The 18,090-nt window shown below is 37.9% G+C and overlaps 1 protein-coding gene across 1 annotated transcript; it reads left to right on the top strand.

Annotated features, from left to right (window-relative positions):
• The first annotated feature begins 7,775 nt into the window (after positions 1-7,775).
• Positions 7,776-15,067, top strand: LOC137049393 (tripartite motif-containing protein 16-like). Its single transcript, XM_067427947.1, has 6 exons — positions 7,776-7,847; positions 8,399-8,509; positions 12,847-13,390; positions 13,756-13,818; positions 14,116-14,163; positions 14,401-15,067. The coding sequence occupies exons 4-6, from the start codon at positions 13,812-13,814 to the stop codon at positions 14,916-14,918; spliced, it is 573 nt and encodes a 190-aa protein (XP_067284048.1). The 5' UTR covers positions 7,776-7,847; positions 8,399-8,509; positions 12,847-13,390; positions 13,756-13,811; the 3' UTR covers positions 14,919-15,067.
• Positions 15,068-18,090: the final 3,023 nt, after the last annotated feature.

Below are 18,090 nucleotides of genomic sequence, written 5' to 3'. Positions count from 1 at the left end.
GTAAATGCAATTTAATCCGATCTTTACGTTCAAATGATCCTTCAGAAATCATTGTAATATGCTGATTTGCAGCTCAAGAAACATTTCTTATTATGAATATTAAAAACATTTGTGTACAATTTATTTCAGGATTCTTTGATAAATAGAAAGTTCAAAACAACAGCATTTATCTGAAATAGAAATCTATTGAAAATAATACTTTTATTCATAAAGATGCCTTATATTGATTTTTTAAAAAACACGTAAAATGTTACAAAATCTTTTTATTTCAGATAAATGTTATTCTTTTGAACTTTCTGTTAATCAAAGATGTATCCCTCTGGTTTAAATCTATGATTTATCAAATAATCCTGAAAAAATTACAATTTTTTTTTAAACATTCATAATAAGAAGAAATGTTTGTTGAGCTTGAATATCAAATCCTCATATGAGAATGATTAGTGAAGGATCTTGTGACACTGAAGAGTGGAGTAATGATAATAAATTCAGCTTTAATCACAGAAATAAATTGCACTTTACTATATATTCGCATAAAAACATTTATTTTAAATTTTAAAAATATTTCACAATATTATTTCTTTTTTTTTTTGGATCAAATAAATCCAGCCTTGGTGAGCAGAACAGACATTTAAAAAAAACTGTTCTACAAGGTCTAAAGTCTTTATGTAAAGACAATATTAGTCAGATTACTACTTTTAAATTAAACTTGATTTTATGAACAAGCTAGAAACAATACATTGAATCTTTAAATCTCCTCATTCATTTTAGTTCCCTCTGTCACATTCATCATTGATATTCAAGGGAGGAGTCGTTGACGCCTCAGGTGTAAATTTCATGATGATCCACACCCTCCCTGCATACAGCCATTTCTGTCAATAAGTGTCTTACAAAAGTTAAATGGCTCTATTATATTGTGTGAATGGGTGATCAAAATGGGTTTCATACTTATTTAGAAGACAAAACTCTAGGCAACAAAATCCAGTTGGGAAAAGCCCTGTGAACAAATGTTTAAAATGTGTTAGATGGCCTTATTTCAGGGATTTAAAGGAAGTGTATGTAAGATTGTGGCCAAAACTGGTATTACAATCACTGTCGAATGACTGTAGAGCAGTGTATCCTGTGTATCAATCAATAGCTTTGCACAAACGATTAGGAAAAGAATAGTACAGCAATTTATTTAACCAATAATTGATTATGGGGATGTAATTTATCAGAATGCAACAGAATCTGCTCTTAAATCTATAACTATATTAACCAACTCATTATGCAGATTTGTTTTGAAATGTCATTACAACACTCATCATTGCTTAATGTATAATTCTCTTAATTGGCTGCAGCCAAAAGAAAGGAGAACATTTCATCGGTTAATCTTAATCTTTAAGTGCATTTATTATGATTTTCCTTATTATCTGAAACAATATCTGGTACCATTTAAGTCCTTACATGCCCATAGAAATTTAACATCTTTCTTTCGAGTTCCTGCAGTTAAAAGAGAAACTGGTAAGAAGGCATTTTGCTTTAAGGGTCTGTCAGATTGGAATAATTTGCCAGCTGCTCTTCGTTCTATAACCACACTACAACTGTATAAATATTTCTATTTAAATATGTCTTGTATTTGCTACTGATGTGCTATATTATAAATGTTATTAATATCATTATCTCCATGTTGGGTTTTCCTACTACAGATGAATGTCTATTTTGTATATGTATCCGAAGTATTTAAATGCTATATTAATGTTTACCAAATAACTAGTACGAATTGTGTGAAATCTTATAACGGACAGTGACTTAATGTTTATCTAATGATAAAGAAATCATGTTACCATTAAAAGGTGTTGATTCTGAGGGAACAGGGTTGGGGATGTGTCAAGCAGGACAATTTTTAGTCTTTTATTGGGTACGTTGTTTTGTATGGAATGTATTATGATGTTGTACAGCTATCTTTGTGCCTCAGGACCCCCTCGAAAAAGAGATGGATCATCTCAAGGGGCTATCCTTAAATAAATAAATAAAACTTTTACAATATCAATATCAATGGCCGGACTACTGTTGTCAGTGATATAAGTATTTGTCTAGAGTTTTGTCTTCTAAATAAGTATGAAACCCATTTTGATCACCCATTCACACAATATAATAGAGCCATTTAACTTTTGTAAGACACTTATTGACAGAAATGGCTGTATGCAGGGAGGATGTGGATCATCATGAAATTTACACCTGAGGTCATGCACTGTGCTGCCTGTCAGTCCAAGAAAACTGAAATCAAGAACAAATCAGATTATCTTTTGGGGTAATTTAGTGTAAATGAGATGATTGTATAATTTTCTATTAATGAAAACAATCACATTACCTTTGTTACCACTTTTTCCACGTGTCTGAACCATGGGAGTTAGTTTGCATGGATTTAGTGGGAAAGCTCACCAAATGAAGATGGTTATCACTTATCAGTATATTTCACAAAGTGGTGTGAGGCTTTACCACTAAAATCTAAAAGTGCAGAGGGGGTCACTGGCTGTATTGTTAAATTGTTTTACAGATTTGGTGCCCCTAAAAGGTTGTTAAAGCAGCACTAGGTAATTTTTCAACCTTCGTAATATATTTTTTAAGACTCTTGTGATGATAAATCGACTTACAATAGGTTGACTGACACGTCTGCCATAGCCTGATGGGGTCTGTATCGTTTTTAATCGTACTTTTAAACTTCGGGTTTCGGGTAGTAACCCGAGAACAAAAAGAACTACAAAATTCGACTGCTTTACGGCATATACGTCACTTCCACCAACACCCACACTTCCTTAAATTCGGACGTGCGAGCCCAACTTTGTTCGTCGGATAATATAGTCATGTCCGAAGCAGCAGAGACAAATAAGAAAGAAAAGGTTTTGTTGGAGGAAAGCAATAAGAGGAAACGAAAAAATGATGGGATTAAAGGCAGGACGAGGATCAACATTGGACCAGCGTTTGCTCGTTGGCGTGAGCTGAAGGAGGCGTGCCCGACCGATGCTGTCATGCTTGTTACGGTGATTACCACTCAAACATTGAACTGAAGTATCATATAGATTCTGTAAAACGGTAACCAATAGACTACTATAATGACGCTGGCTTGTAAACGTGAGCATCGTGATTATTTGGCGTTTGAAAAAAATAAAACCCATGAAATTATATTCATATGACATGCTGAAACATATGCCACTGACTGTAACGTTACCTGGGATGAAGACATTTCACACGCGACGCCAGAAGAACACCTGCATGTGAACTCCTCTAGCAGTGTTCAGGTTAACTGTTAGTGCTGCACCGACCCGCGGCGCCACTTTTATGAAGTTATTTGGCCCGCACCGCACCACTTTATATATTTTTACAACCCGAGACATACGGGGTCCGCGGGTTATGAGACGACCCACGCATCACTAGTTTAGGGCTATCAGGGTTTTCATGTCAACAAGTGCACGCGCGATGGCATCCCCTGTTGTAGGATGACAGATCTTACGACAGTAGTTGAGGACATTATTTTTTCCAAACTGTAGGGGGACCCCGAGAGCAAAAGTAGCCAAGTGCTGCTTTAACTGAGCAAGTGATAAAGTGATAATAAAAAGTGTAATTTGTGGACAAGGTTGGGGTTATATTTCTTGTTTTGTTTATTTGTACTTGTATGTATATATGTATGCATTATTTATATATATATATATATATATATATATATATATATATATATATATATATATATATATATACACACACATACACACAGTTTTCATTTATAAATCAATAGGGGTGTGATAAACTTCTCTTGATTCTGAGTAAGTCACAGTGCACCGTACTTTTTGTTCGGTTAAATGTGCTATACAAATAAAATGACTTGACTATTCTGCAAAAACTACCTCTGCATGCAGTAGGGACTGTCTAGATTGCAGGCAGTATCTTCAATAAAATCATGTGTGCTCTTTAAACTTGCCTTGTGATGATGATATGTTGCACACAGTCCCGGGCTAACGTAAGATATCCGTGATAACAGCAAAGATACACATTTCTTGGAGTGTCTGAACACATGAGTACATGAGATTGTCAAAGCTCAGCAAATTTTCCCAATTATATACTCTGAATGTTCACTCTTAAAGTAGCGTTATGCCTCTAGAATACTGTCTGGATTTTCTTGTTTACTCCTCCCTCTGTGACTGTGAGCAATATCCCTCATCCCTGCACAGTAAAAATATATTTTATGAAAAAATAAAAATAAAACAGGAAAAATCATGCATATTTTGCTGAGAATAAGCTTGTAAAAGTGAAAACTCTAGAATATTAAGTAAAATCTAAACATGTACTCAATTTGTACTTGTAAATACTAGACATCCAACAGACAAATAAATTTCACTCTGGCATATTTGTACAAATTAATAAAGTACATTTATCATTATTAATAAAGTACAAAGAGAATCTGCGATCATCGAGGGCTTCTCCAATCCGAGTCTCGACAGGTAAGCAATATATATAAATATAACTGCAATATATTGACGATTTTTAGATTTAATTTATTCAGTAATTGTAATTTCATTCAATGGTTGTGTTGTCATCATGTAATTCTGTAAATCTGAAAAGTTTTGGGTGTTCTTCATGAGCTAGCTTAGTAAAATATTAGCAATATAAGTTAACGTTAGTTTGTTACGTTTTAAAGTTTGTTACATAAATATGCTTAAAAACTTAAATATGTTAGTTAACTGTGTTTAATAAGTGTTATTTTGTGTGCATTGGTTTATATGGAGGGTAAATCACATCCAGGAATTAACAATAAGGGAGCAGGTTTTCATTCTTTCATTTTAAGTAAATGCACAATATGACTATTTTAAAATTTATGAAAAGGTTATTAGAAATAAATCTCTTCTCAGGGACACACCATTGTGAAAAGACAAGATTTCATGATCCGCAGTCTCATTGATTAACTCGGAGAAGTGGAGGAGGATCTTTTCAAAGACTGCAATGTAAGTCCCAGTCATGTTATGCTAAACATTTATATCTAATCTGCCACATAAGATATGCAAAGTGTTAGCAAATGAAAGATTTATTTTAAAGTGATAGTACACCCAAAAAACACAGTAACTATTTTACAGTTAAAACCATTGGTCTCAAGTGTGTTACGTGGGGGTCAGTGTGACCACTGCCAACAGTCATCAAGACAACCAGTTCAAGAGCAGTGCTGGTTGACTTACCTTTTTGGTTTTTAATTTTTTAATTAACAATGGGATGGTTTCTTAAAGGGTTATTAAGCCCCAAAATTAAAATTCTGTCATTATTTACTTACCCTTATGTTGTTCGAAACCCATAAGACCTTTGTTCATCTCCACATGAACAAAAGAAGATCTTTTTCATGACAGAAAGCTGTCCAATTTCCTTCCATAAACTGCCTTCGCCACAGAAATTGACGCTTCAAAACGTTTATAACGAGATCGAAAAACTAATCCATATGAATTGAGCAGTTAAGTCCACATTTTCTGAACCGACTCGATTGCTTTAGACGAACAGGTTTAATTTAGGCTTTTAATCGCATGCAAACATTGAACAGAGCACATAACCAAAAGCTCAACCAAACCTGACTGACGCACAAAATCCAACGTCCTCTTGGAAGCTCAAACGTGCTGAGTAACCAACGAGGTTCATTCTCATGCAGTAGGTTTTAGCTTCCGAAAAATGATTAGTGTTAGCTAATCAGTGTGCTTTGTATACGTACATTTCTGAAATACATAACGTGGACAAATCACTTCAAATTGTAATGTAGACTTATGCACTTTCTTTGAAGCTGCTTTGAAACTAAATGTATTGTGAAAAAACCGCTATACAAATAAATGTGAATTGAATTGTACTAAAAAAGAAGCAAAACATGAACATTTAGTTTCTTCACAAACTGTAAGTTAATTGGTTTGCACGTTACACTTAAATTTTCTTTAGGGGGTTGGAGAGCAAGAGGCTTCTGCAGGGGAATAATGTATATCGGTGTCCGCTTTCCTTTACAAAAATGTCTTTAGTAGGATACCAAGTAGCCTGAATGTTGGATTGGGATGCTGGTTAACTCCTTCCTTTGGTCACTCCTGGCTAAAGTGAATCCCCCTGCACCTCTAAGGAGAGGGTATGCCTGGTAAAGGCATCCAGCTACATCTGAATGGCTGGCCATATTACTTGAAAATGTAATACATTTGCGACTTTGACCACATTCCTCAAGAAGGCTTTGTGTCCTCGAGACTTTGCAAGAAAGTGGTATCCGGTTCAGAGAGACAGTAAAAATAATGACTCCATGAAATTTCTCTTTTCCTTTTAAGGTGTTTTCCCTTATAGCCCCCAGACTCTGGATTATGGAGTTATATGGCTGAAAAAGTTTAGCAAGATGCAATATTATATCTCATCTTCCCTTGATGACGATTTGTGGCAACTCTGAGAACCAGAGGGGAGTGAGAAGGCTGCCAGCAGGTGTAGTTTGTTCTGTAGCATGACATGGTTGAGGATGGGAAAACACTGTGAGAGGAGGTCGGCTGAATGTCTCTGGCAGGAGTTCCGTGGGAGGTTAATCTTTCTGGCAGTATTGTTGTAGTTCTTTGTATCTGACGAAGTAATTCGTGCATGCCTTCATCTGAACTGTTAAAATACATACATAAATTAAAAACGTAATTTGTCGCATAAAAAAAAAAAAAGAATTCAATTTGTTTATATTTTAACTTCAAAAGATGGTTAATACTAAAATAAAACATAAACGTCATAATTCCAACACAAAATCAACAGAGATATATAAATGAACAATGGAAATGTATGACTTTAAATGAGCTATAGCAGAGAGGGCTCCAGCCCCCAAAAAGAGTCCAGAGAGGACTCCATCGCCCGTCCTGAGTTTAGAGAAAACGTTGTCATCCAGAGTCCAGGTAGGACTCCAGTCCATGAGCTCGCTCCAGAGCCCACAGCTCCGCCTGTGTCTGTCTATGGAGGCCGAACTAGACACTCCGGTGTTTCCTGGGATAGGCGAGGAGGCCGTTCTTGAACTGTGCATGCCGCCCTGGCCTCCTGAAGGCAGCACTTCCACAGTCCCCTGAGATGCCGGGGTCTTCCTGGCCAGCCGGCACTCGCCCTGCTCACCTTCATGTGACCTCCAGGGTCCAGAGGAGACCTCTCTAGGGATGGCCCTGGTTCATGTGTTGAGGCTATCCCTAGGTGGTAACAAGAATTGATTTAATACAGGGACTTCCTTTCATTGTGCATTTCACAGTTCAGCAGTCACTGAAGAAAAGGAAAAATGGGTGGCACCAGAATGTGCAATGTGACATTGGTTCCCACAGTATTTGCTGTGGGCAGAGCAAGCATGTTGTGTTGTTGCCTATTGTTTTGATTGCAGTTGTCATTTAAGTGAGTCTAAACTAATCTCTCATGTCGATTCATTGCGATTCATTGTGCCTCATCTACACACTGGCACTCTCCGTTCCTCTTTGGTGGTGTGAGTTGCCATCATCCACCCAATCTGCTAAGACACTCAAAATATTTAAGAAACAGCTGAAGACTCACTCCTACAAACACTTAACTAATTCACATCCATAAAAAAAGGAACGGTGCTGTATTTATTTTTATGGTGATGGTTATGTTTCTTATTTGTCAAACACTTTGGATAAGTTTCTGCTGAATAAATACATCTCTTACTGTACCTGTAAATTCTCATTCAGTCATGCACACGTGATTAGATATGTGTCTACGTGTCTTCACAATGTTTTTCCACACCTCTTGAAAAACTGGTTTCACTTGATTTCCTTAGATGAGTTTCAGAGCTTTTTCTTTAGAGAGGTTGTATAAGAAGTCTACAAATGTCTTAATTTTTCTTGGTAAGTAATTACTGCTTCATATGCTTTAATACTGACCTATTTAGATGTAACCAAGGTATTTATGTAATAATATAGTTCTACTAACACTTGTGTTTATTTAGTGGTTTATTTAGATTGTCCAATCTGAATGTAGTGTAAACTTTAACCTACCAAGTCTGTCTAGCAACTGTTGGATCGGTAAAAGAAAACATGAGGCTTCCATGTGCTCAAGTTGGTTGTGAATGAAAGCAGAGGCATGCAAGGAGGAAAATCAGAGCAGCAAAGGAATTAAGCTGTATAAATGGTTAAAAAAAATAGTGAAGAAGTTGAAAGAAGCATCAGTATGTATCAGTAATATGTAGGATAATTATTTTAAATTATTATTTTGTTTGCTGATTGCAAAAACGAGAACATTTATCACATCTTGGTGAGTGTTGAACTATGAAATCATCTTATGTCATTGTGCCAAAGATTTGTCATTTATTACATTTTTTAACACCATTGTAAATGGTAATCACATCAAATTGTACAAGAGGATTATTAAAGGTTATGTTGTTTGTATATGTGTGCAGATAGAGATGCTGATGGCTATGTTGTTAACTAACCGTCGATAGAAATTACACTCCAAGCATTGGATCAAAAGAATCTGAGCTCAGTGATCTGGATTTCATCTGACATACCTGGTGAACTTAATTTATCAAACTATATGATCACACACACACACACACACACACACACACACACACACACACACACACACACACACACACACACACACACACACACACACACACACACACACACAAACACACAAACAAAGGGTTATTGTAATTTATTTTGTTATTGCTGCATTTATTACATGTAACATTTATGAATGTATCTCTTTAATTTTATAGATTTTATTCACAGGATCGCCATCTTCAGTTTTTAACAGCAATTAAAGTGAGGCTGTGAGGGATAGACATGGATCTCTTCAGTGAGCTGTACTGTTATTTAATGTGTTTTTGGATTGTTATGCTGACAAAACACTGCAAAAATATATTTCCAATAAATTTCATTAGAATAAAAACTTCTGACAAATGGCGGACGCCATTAAAATGGCAAGTCTATCCCTCACATCTCGCTTTCATACCGTTATGGCGCTGCTCTGAATAAGGTCTATTAACTGCTTAATGTAAATTTCTGGTTCTTCTCATTTGCATTTCCATCATACATTTATTTCCATCTTACAAGGGTTAGAGAAAGGGCTTTCGCACTGGAGAAACCTTTTCATTGTTCATTGAACTAATAAGCAGGGCTTCGAACCATTTTAAGGAACAAACTACATTTTAAAAACTAAATGAAAACAATAAAACATTAATGAAAATGAAATTAATAATAATCATTCTAAACAGAAAAGTCTTATTTAAAAAAAATTGCATTAACTGGTTAATAGCATTATTTTAACATTAGGTTTTATTTTTTTATTTCAACGAATCATGAATTCAAATACAGGTGTGCTGGTCATATAATTAGAATATCATCAAAAAGTTGATGTATTTCACTAATTCCATTCAAAAAGTGAAACTTTTCTATTCGTTACACACAGACTGATATATTTCAAATATTTATTTATTTATTTTAATTTGGATGATTATAACTGACAACTAAGAAAAATCCCAAATTCAGTATCTCAGAAAATTGGAATATTAGTTAAGACCAATACAAAGAAAGGATTTTTAGAAATCTTGGCCAACTGAAAAGTAAGAACATGAAAAGTATGAGAAAAAAAGACTTAAAACAGAATGCTGTGACATCAGGACGCCTCTGGGTGTGTCGATTGCCCAAAGCCCTTATAGAATCACAGCAATTCAATGGTTCGGGCACCGCCCCAACACTCTTTCATTGCCACACTATGCCCTCTGCTTTACCATCACCTTACATTGCCATCTCCTCCTCAGATTTCTCTGGCTTCACGAAGCGGCTATTTCTAGACCTTTGGTTTTTCTGGCCCTAATATCTTGGATTTCATTCAATTTATCACCAGCACTAATTGGTTTCTTTTGGGCTAGATGACGTCGTTTTCAGGCGACAACGATGTATCTCTTTAATCGACTTAAACGAGGCTTTAATCGACGACGCTCTCCGCCTAGCTGCCAGGAAGCACGGCCTTCCACTGCCTACGCTTAACTCGTTGATGTGCTTTCGCGCGCTACTGAAAAGCTTGCTATAGAATGGTTTGACGAGCCTCACGAGGCGCAATCTTCTCGATTCGACAAGAGATTTTTAAGTGGTCCTAATTCTAGGCCAGTGCGGAGAAAGCTGCCATTTTTCAGTGATCTGCATAGTGAAATCTCCAGATCCTGGAAACAGCCCTTCTTAGCCCGCTTGACAAACACGGCAACCGTTGACTTCACCAAATCTCGTTGGTTCTGTGGAGCAGGGCTATTCCGCCATTCCTGCAGTTGAAGACTGCAGTGGTTAAAGAGCTGCGTAAAGCCACGGATTTGGCCATGAGACCACTAAGCATACTGCTTGTGCCATAGGACGCTCCATGGCGGGTGCGGTGGTGGCAGAATGCCACCTGTGGCTTAATCTCACGGAAATCCATGACAAAGAGATGGTCTTCCTGCTGGACGCCCCAGTCTCAGTCTGGTTTGTTTTGGGGAGACAGTCAACACAATGGTTAAAGTTTTGAGCTGCCAAGTCCCAGTCGGCTGCCTTCGAGCAGTTTATGGAGGGCTAGGAAAACCCTAGAGCGGCCCAGCAAACCTTTCACTCTGGCAACTTCAAGTTACTCCTGACCATCAAGTCAGACAAAGGAGAGCTCCACCTCACGTCCAAGGTTGGGTCAGACCGCGTAAGTGTTTCTGCCCACCTCTCGCCAGCTCTGTCACTTTCGCCGCCCAGCGCGTTTTGAAGTACAGAACTGGTCCGACCCATGTCTCATTCGGCGCTACAGGAAAGAGACGCTTCTTGCTTTCTCCCCTCACGAGAAAGCTTACCATTGGCTTACCATCTGCCGCTCGCTTAGACGGAGACACGTTTGGTTTTCTCCAGGAGCCAGCGGAGACTACTTTTTCCACTCTGTGACTGTGACACCTCCCACTCTGTATCAGGACGTCATGCACTCTCCCTCGCGGATGATCATACCTCCCTTCAAGGATCAGCTCGACACCCTATCTCAGATATATCCACTGCACCTCAGCACCCCACTCCCTCTGTCACATTTCTCCCACAAGTGGAAATATCTGCCAGGGGTATCACCCTGGGTCCTCCGCACAGTTCTGTGTGGTTAAGCACTCCAGGGGCCAAGGAAGTTCATGAAGTGTATGGATGCTGCTCTGGCTCAGTTGAGGCTCCAGGGCATCCGTATACTCAATTACCTGGACGATTAGATCATACTGGCCCACTCCAGGGAGTTGGTGACTTGTCAGGGAGATGTTGCTCTTCAGCACATTCAATCCCTTGGCTTGAGAGTGAACACGACAAGAGTGTTCTCGCTCCAGCTCAGCAGAGGGGTTCATCTGGGTTTCGTTCTGATGCAGGCCCATTTGGCTCCGCTGCTCGAAAGAGAATTGGATAAAGTCCCTCTGGGCAAACCAGTTAGTCTCGCCCCTTATGTGACGGGTTAGGCGCCTGATACCAGCATACCCCCCTGGTATTCCCTCTTGGGACCTTTCAGTTGTCCTGGAGGAGCTAACAAAGGCTCTTTTTTAGCCCTTGGAGTCACCTCCAGAATGGATTCTGACTCTCAAGGTTGCTCTTTTGTTAGCCTTATAATCCTTGAAGTGAGGGGGGTGACCTACAGGCTCTCTCTTTTAAAGAATCCTGTATGGATTTTGCTCCTGGTCTATTCAAGGTAACCTTAAGACCTAGGCCAGGTTATGTGCCCAAAGTTCTGTCCACTTTGTTTCATTCTCAGGTTATCAATATCACCCTTCACTCTTTCCACCCTCCTTTCGCTTTAGTAGAAGACAAACAGCTTAATTTGTTCTCTGTCCTGTCCACGCATTGAAGTGTTAATTAGATCGGTCTGGTGGTCGGAGAAAATCAAACCAGCTCTTGGTATGCTTCGGTGTTGGCTGCCGCGGGCTTGCCATGTCAAAGCAAAGAATTTCCCATTGGGTGGCAGAGGCTATTTCGCTGGCATACGAGGTGCATAGTATACCTTCACCTCTTAGCATTCGGGCACATTCAAGAGAAGTGTGACTTTCTCTCAAGCACTTTTTATAGGGGCTCTTCTGGAGGACATTTGTGTTGCGGCAGTTGGTCCTCCCCGCACTTTTGTATAGTGTGGCGACGTAAGAGCGCCGGGACAGCACCCACACCATCAGCCAATGAATTGGCATGATTCTATAAGAGCTTCAGACAATCGGCACACCCAGAGAGCATCCCAGTGCGTCATAGCTACGCAGCATCTCGTTCCCTACTCAGAGAACATGGGTTACACTAGTTACCCGAAATGTTTTGCAGAGAGAACTGATGAGAACTCACAAGCAGCTCAATACTGAGCTATGTGAGACTACATTTCTCTCCGATACGGTAGGAACTAAAACTGAATGTGCAGGATTTTAACTGTGACAAATCTGACTATGACTGACAGGGCAGTTTTAAATGGTGATGGGATGAGACTAGCCCCTGTGAATGATAAAAATACCTTATGACCCCACGAGAAACAATTACCGTCTGAATAGGTCTAAAGTGAGGCAGCTTGCATTTCTGAAAATAAAAGCGTGGTAAACGCGGCACTCGCAGCAAAAAGGTGCGTTTCAGAACAAAAAGTGGGTCGCTAAACTATGGAGATACTATGGAGAACTAACATTAAACTTTGATGTCAAGCAGGGGGGCACACGAGTTTAAGACCCATGATAGGTCCCATGCCCTATATATTTAAAATTCCCATTGATTCCAGACATTGTGTATCACAATAGTTTTTGTGTTTATTAATAAAACTCAAATCCAATTATTTCATATTTACAAAGTAATTATAGCTGTTTAACACAAATCACATGACTTTCTGTATTTTCTTGTCCTGCAGAACTGAATCAGTGAAAGATGATGGCGTCTGTTTCAGAGCAGCTTCTGGCTGCTCTGGATGATCTAGACGTAGATAAACTAAAGAGGTTTAAATGGTACTTGAAGAATGATTACCATGTTTCGAATGCTGATCTGGAGAAGGCAGATGCCCTTGACACAGTGGATCTGATGACGAAGCGTTTTGGACCAGAAGAAGCTGTGAAGATCATGATGAACATTCTGAGGAAGATGAACCAGAACTCTGTGGCTGAACAGTTAGAGAAGAAACACAAGCAGGGTAACAGGTTTAAAGCAGTGGTTCAGCAGAAAAGGGGGAAAAAAACTAAATAGCTATTTCAATGGCGTTCAAGCGCGTGAAAAGCGTTACTGAACGGCAATTCCACTGAATATTTCTTCTTCAGAACATTGGCTTGTCACCCTCTAAACAAGCCCAACATAGAAGTTCCTTGGACATAGAAAAGCACCTCTTCAGTGAACAGCATCACAAGCTGTGATTGTGAACACGCCGCTCTACTCCCGTGTTCCGGCGAGAAAAAGCTGAGCTTGTGAGGCACCGTCAAAAGAGCTAACTGCTGATTGTATATTGTTAATACAAAACAACACTGAAATACTGCTAGATTTTTTTAAGGGGAGGGTGTGACCAAAGAAATGTGAGAACCAATGGGTTAAAACAAAATGTGCTGTTTAAAAAAATAAAGCAAAGCTAAATAATTGATTTTTCTAAATATATTTTAAACATGAGAAAGTCCCTGCTATACAATTTGTTTATATAATTCATCTCTCAGAGTGAATGTTTACATAATAAATTAATAACTGCTGTATTTCAGCTTAATATTTCCTCTGCTTTGCTGATGTGTTTGTGTGGTTGAATGTCACAGAATTTTAATCCTGATCTTTCTCTCTCACACAGCTCAGGCTGAAGGCAGTATTGAGGTTCCTGTGCTTGCTGGAGACAGTTCAAAACCAATGGAAGGTAAATTATGATCACAATGTTTGTACAGAGAAACCCCCCAAAAAATGTTGTTATTTTTTACACTAATTTTATACAGTCTGAAATCAGTTATACAAGTAAACATTTGAACTAAATATCTTTTCATGTTAGGATTAGGATTTTTGCAAAAAGGGATATAAAAGTGTATTTGAGATTCATGTGCTCTCATATCCTCCATCTTATATCATGAATAATATTACATTAGAACTGTTTTAGGAATGAATCCAGGGAAATTATACATGATAATCAAACTCTTCTCATCTCTGTTGATTTGCACAGTCACTTTCACCAACATTGTTCCCAGGACCAGGAATGACTTCCTACAATGTAAGTCACTAAGAAAACAAGCAGAAAAACTCACTGAGTGTCTTCATGTTCTTCCTTTAGAAGGAGAAAGTAAACATGACAGGAGAGTTTTATAGATGATTATGTGAATGATGATTTGCACAGGATATCTGGTAAACTGTACTGATACACTGCTGATATACTGAACATGAGTTCAGCTACATTAAAAGAGCAGACAGATTCATAATCCCTGATTCTGCTGTGTTTTCTCTTCATCAGATTCCCGTCCGTTCACTGTAGATATGAACACAGTGAATAAACGCCTCCATCTGTCTGAGAGGAACAGTGTGATTACATACACTAACACAGATCAGCCGTATCCTGATCTTCCAGACAGATTTGATTATTATGAGCAGCTGTTGTGTACAGAGAGTGTGTGTGGACGTTCTTACTGGGAGATTGAGTGGAGTGGGCGAGTGTATATGTCAGTGTCATATAAGAGCATCAGCAGGAAGGGACAGGGTATTGGGTGTGTGTTTGGACGTAATGCTCAGTCCTGGAGTTTGTTCTGCTCTTCCTCTATTTACTCATTCAGACACAATAACATAGAGTCTGAACTCCCAGTGAAGCCGCACAGCTGTCGTAGAATAGGAGTGTATGTGGATCACAGTGCAGGAATTCTGTCCTTCTACAGCATCTCTGACACAATGAGCCTCATCCACACAGTCCAGACCACATTCACTCAGCCGCTCTATCCTGGGTTTACGGTTTATAAAGGATCAGTGAAACTGTGTTGATGTATCAGAATAAGACTATAGTCTCTATTTTTCACTTCATTACATTAATACTACAGCTGACCCACTGTCATTTGAATAACATGTCAAAATGAATGTGTCTAATAAATCTTCATTTAGACAAACATCTTTCATATTATGAGTCGAGTATTTATTGAAACCATACTGCAATGAAGTTGCACAAACACCTTCAGAAAACAAATGGACACTAACTTTTACATGCAAGAGAAAACATGTAATAGCCCTTGGATTAATAATTGGAATAATAAACATTGGATTATGTTTAGCTTCATTGTGTTTTTGATAATATGTATGTTCCTTGAGTTTGACCTTTATTACTCCCTGTTAGTTTCTTTAGTTATTTGTTATTGGCACCGGTGTCTCGTTTAGTTCCCTTGTTTGCTCTTGTGTATTTATACCCCTGGTTCTGTTCATTTCTTTGTCAGTTTATGTCTATGTTAAATGTGCAGTGTGTATTATGTATGATGATCTATTGAATGAAATGCAATATAATATACAAAACTATGTTTTCAGTGGTGTATAAAGAACTTGCATAATAAACCGTTATGTTTTTATTACCTTGGAATTAGCCATTTATATCTCACCAAGTCACCATTTTGCCATCTGCAAAATAAACCATTGTGAATAATACTGACTGTGTTGTCTCCTTCTGTCCGCTGACAATTACATCACATGGAGTATAAACATCATCAGCTCTTTCTCTTCAGGAGCTTCTTGTCTATGTGTGTGTGAAGATTCAATTAAATTCAAATTTATTTGTATAGCGCTTTTCACAATAAATTTCTTCTCAAAGCAGCTTTACAGAAAATACATGCATCTACATTATAATTTGAAGTGATTTATCAGAGGAGACCGTCTAAATTACGTATTTCAGAGAAACATATATACAAAGCACATAGTTAGCTAACAGTGTATTATTTAACAATGTAATAATCTGAGTCACAAACAATGGACTCATTGAAGTAAGGAACTCGTGTTGTTAACAAATGACGGTAACGCTTTAGATCACATCCAGGAAAGTACTGCGGAATTAAAGCCAATTTATATTGTGACTATAAAGTATATATGTGTAGGTATAAGGGAACAATATGTAATATTTGGGGAATAAAGGGATATAACAAGCCCAGAAAGTACTGAGTAAGTAAACCGAATTTACATGGTCATTTTGTTTGTAATTATAGTGTAAATATAAAGTATGTATGTGTTTAGGGGAACAATATGTAACATTTTTGGGGAATAAAGGGGCAACAACCAGGAAAATTACAAATAATTATACTGTAAGTAAGGGATACACCGAATATTCGGCCACTGGAAAAGATTTTCAGCAGTGCAGATTTTTTTTTCAAAAGACTTTCATTACTGAAACAATACGGCCGAAATGTTGTGATGACGCAAACAGAAACCGTGACCTGCACGTGCTTGTCTAAAGCAACATGTCTGCGGTGTGGAAGTTTGTGGTTCATCTCACATCTGATGACGCAAATATAATATGGGTTGTAACTTATAAACAAAGCATTATTTTCGTTTCTGTCGATGGATACACGTACTGGCTCCTCAGTGATACACTACAACAAAAGCGATAATATAAGAACAACGTGGGCAAAACTGTCTCTCATTGTAAACTTTGTTCAATGCATGTGAGTGCTGCCGTGTGTTCGAATATGAGCAATCGTTTTCTCCTTCATTACCCGGATGTAGTGCCAGAACTTCAGAATTTCATGAGATTCAGGATATCATCACCAGACTCCCATAAACTACAAACCCGATTCCAAAAAAGTTGGGTCACTGTACAAATTGTGAATTAAAAAAAGAATGCAATGATATGGAAGTTTCAAATTTCAATATTTTATTCAGAATACAACAGATGACATATCAAATGTTTAAACTGAGAGAAAGGGGTAAATAAGTGGATTTTTAAATTTCATGGCATCAACACATCTCAAAAAAGTTGGGACAGGGCCATGTTTACTACTGTGTGGCATCCCCTCTTTTTTCATAACAGTCTGCAAACGTCTGGGAACTGAGGAGACAAATTGCTCCAGTTTAGGAATATGAATGTCGTCCCATTCTTGTCTAATACAGGCTTCTAGTTGCTCAACTAACTTATGTCTTTTTTGTTGCATCTTCCTCTTTATGATGCGCCAAATGTTTTCTATGGGTGAAAGATCTGGACTGGAGGCTGGCCATTTCAGTACCCAGATCCTTCTTCTACGCAGCCATGATATTGTAATAATGCAGTATGTGGTCTAATATTGTCATGTTGGAAAATGCAAGGTCTTCCCTGAAAGAGATGACATCTGGATGGGAGCATATGTTGTTCTAGAACTTGGTTATACATTTCATGCAAACTAGGGTTGTAACGATTCGTTTTAACAACGATTCGATTCGTATCACGATTTGAGGTTGCCGATTCGATTCAAGGACGATATTGGTTCATTTAGAACGATACGATCCACAACGATTCAGTGACTTGAAATCGATTCAGTAACTTTTTAGCCAAAACATTTAAAAAGTGTGACTGAAATAAATCCGTGCAGATGAAGTTTCCTAGATTCCTGTTGTTTCTTTAAAGGGAATCAGATATCAATTAATTATGGATATAAACAAACAAGCGAACAATTAATGGCAAATGTGTTCACATTTTATTTGAATAAAGTACAACCAACAGTTTAGAATGAATTAACAGGGATTTAACCTTTTCTGCTCTCATTTTCAATAAAAGTACAGTAAGTGCAACCAACATACTACTACTGCTACTTCTGCTTGTTTTTCCAACATAAAAATATTACAATATTAATATCAAAAATAAAGTGCAACTAACATCTCTTCAGGTTTAATTAACAGTAGGTTTACCTGCTACTTTTGCTGTTATTTTTCAATATAAAATAATACAAATATAATATTAATATCAAAAATAAAGTGCAATCAACATTTCTTCAGGTTGAATGAGCAGTGGCTGAACCTGCTGCTACTACAAAGAGCGACTTATTAAGAACATCTTCGTCTTTACTAAAGTGTTTTCTCACACTGGACTGCAGTGGTGGCTTGATAATTTCTGGCTCGTTGGCTTCTGCTCTGCCATCCGCTTTCATGACAAATCCTGTCCGTGCTATGTTTTGTTTATTTTGCGCGGCTACTGCCGCGTGCGGCTGAC

Source organism: Pseudorasbora parva, chromosome 20 (assembly GCF_024679245.1).
Source record: "Pseudorasbora parva isolate DD20220531a chromosome 20, ASM2467924v1, whole genome shotgun sequence".
NCBI classification, from domain to species: Eukaryota; Metazoa; Chordata; class Actinopteri; order Cypriniformes; family Gobionidae; genus Pseudorasbora; species Pseudorasbora parva.
This window is presented reverse-complemented; position numbering and strand designations above follow the sequence as displayed.

What these genes read in the sequence shown, in the direction of transcription:
- LOC137049393 (XM_067427947.1), top strand. An exon ending in CAGGAATGACTTCCTACAAT is followed by an intron (nt 14,164 to 14,400) that starts GTAAGTCACTAA and finishes TCTCTTCATCAG; the next exon opens with ATTCCCGTCCGTTCACTGTA.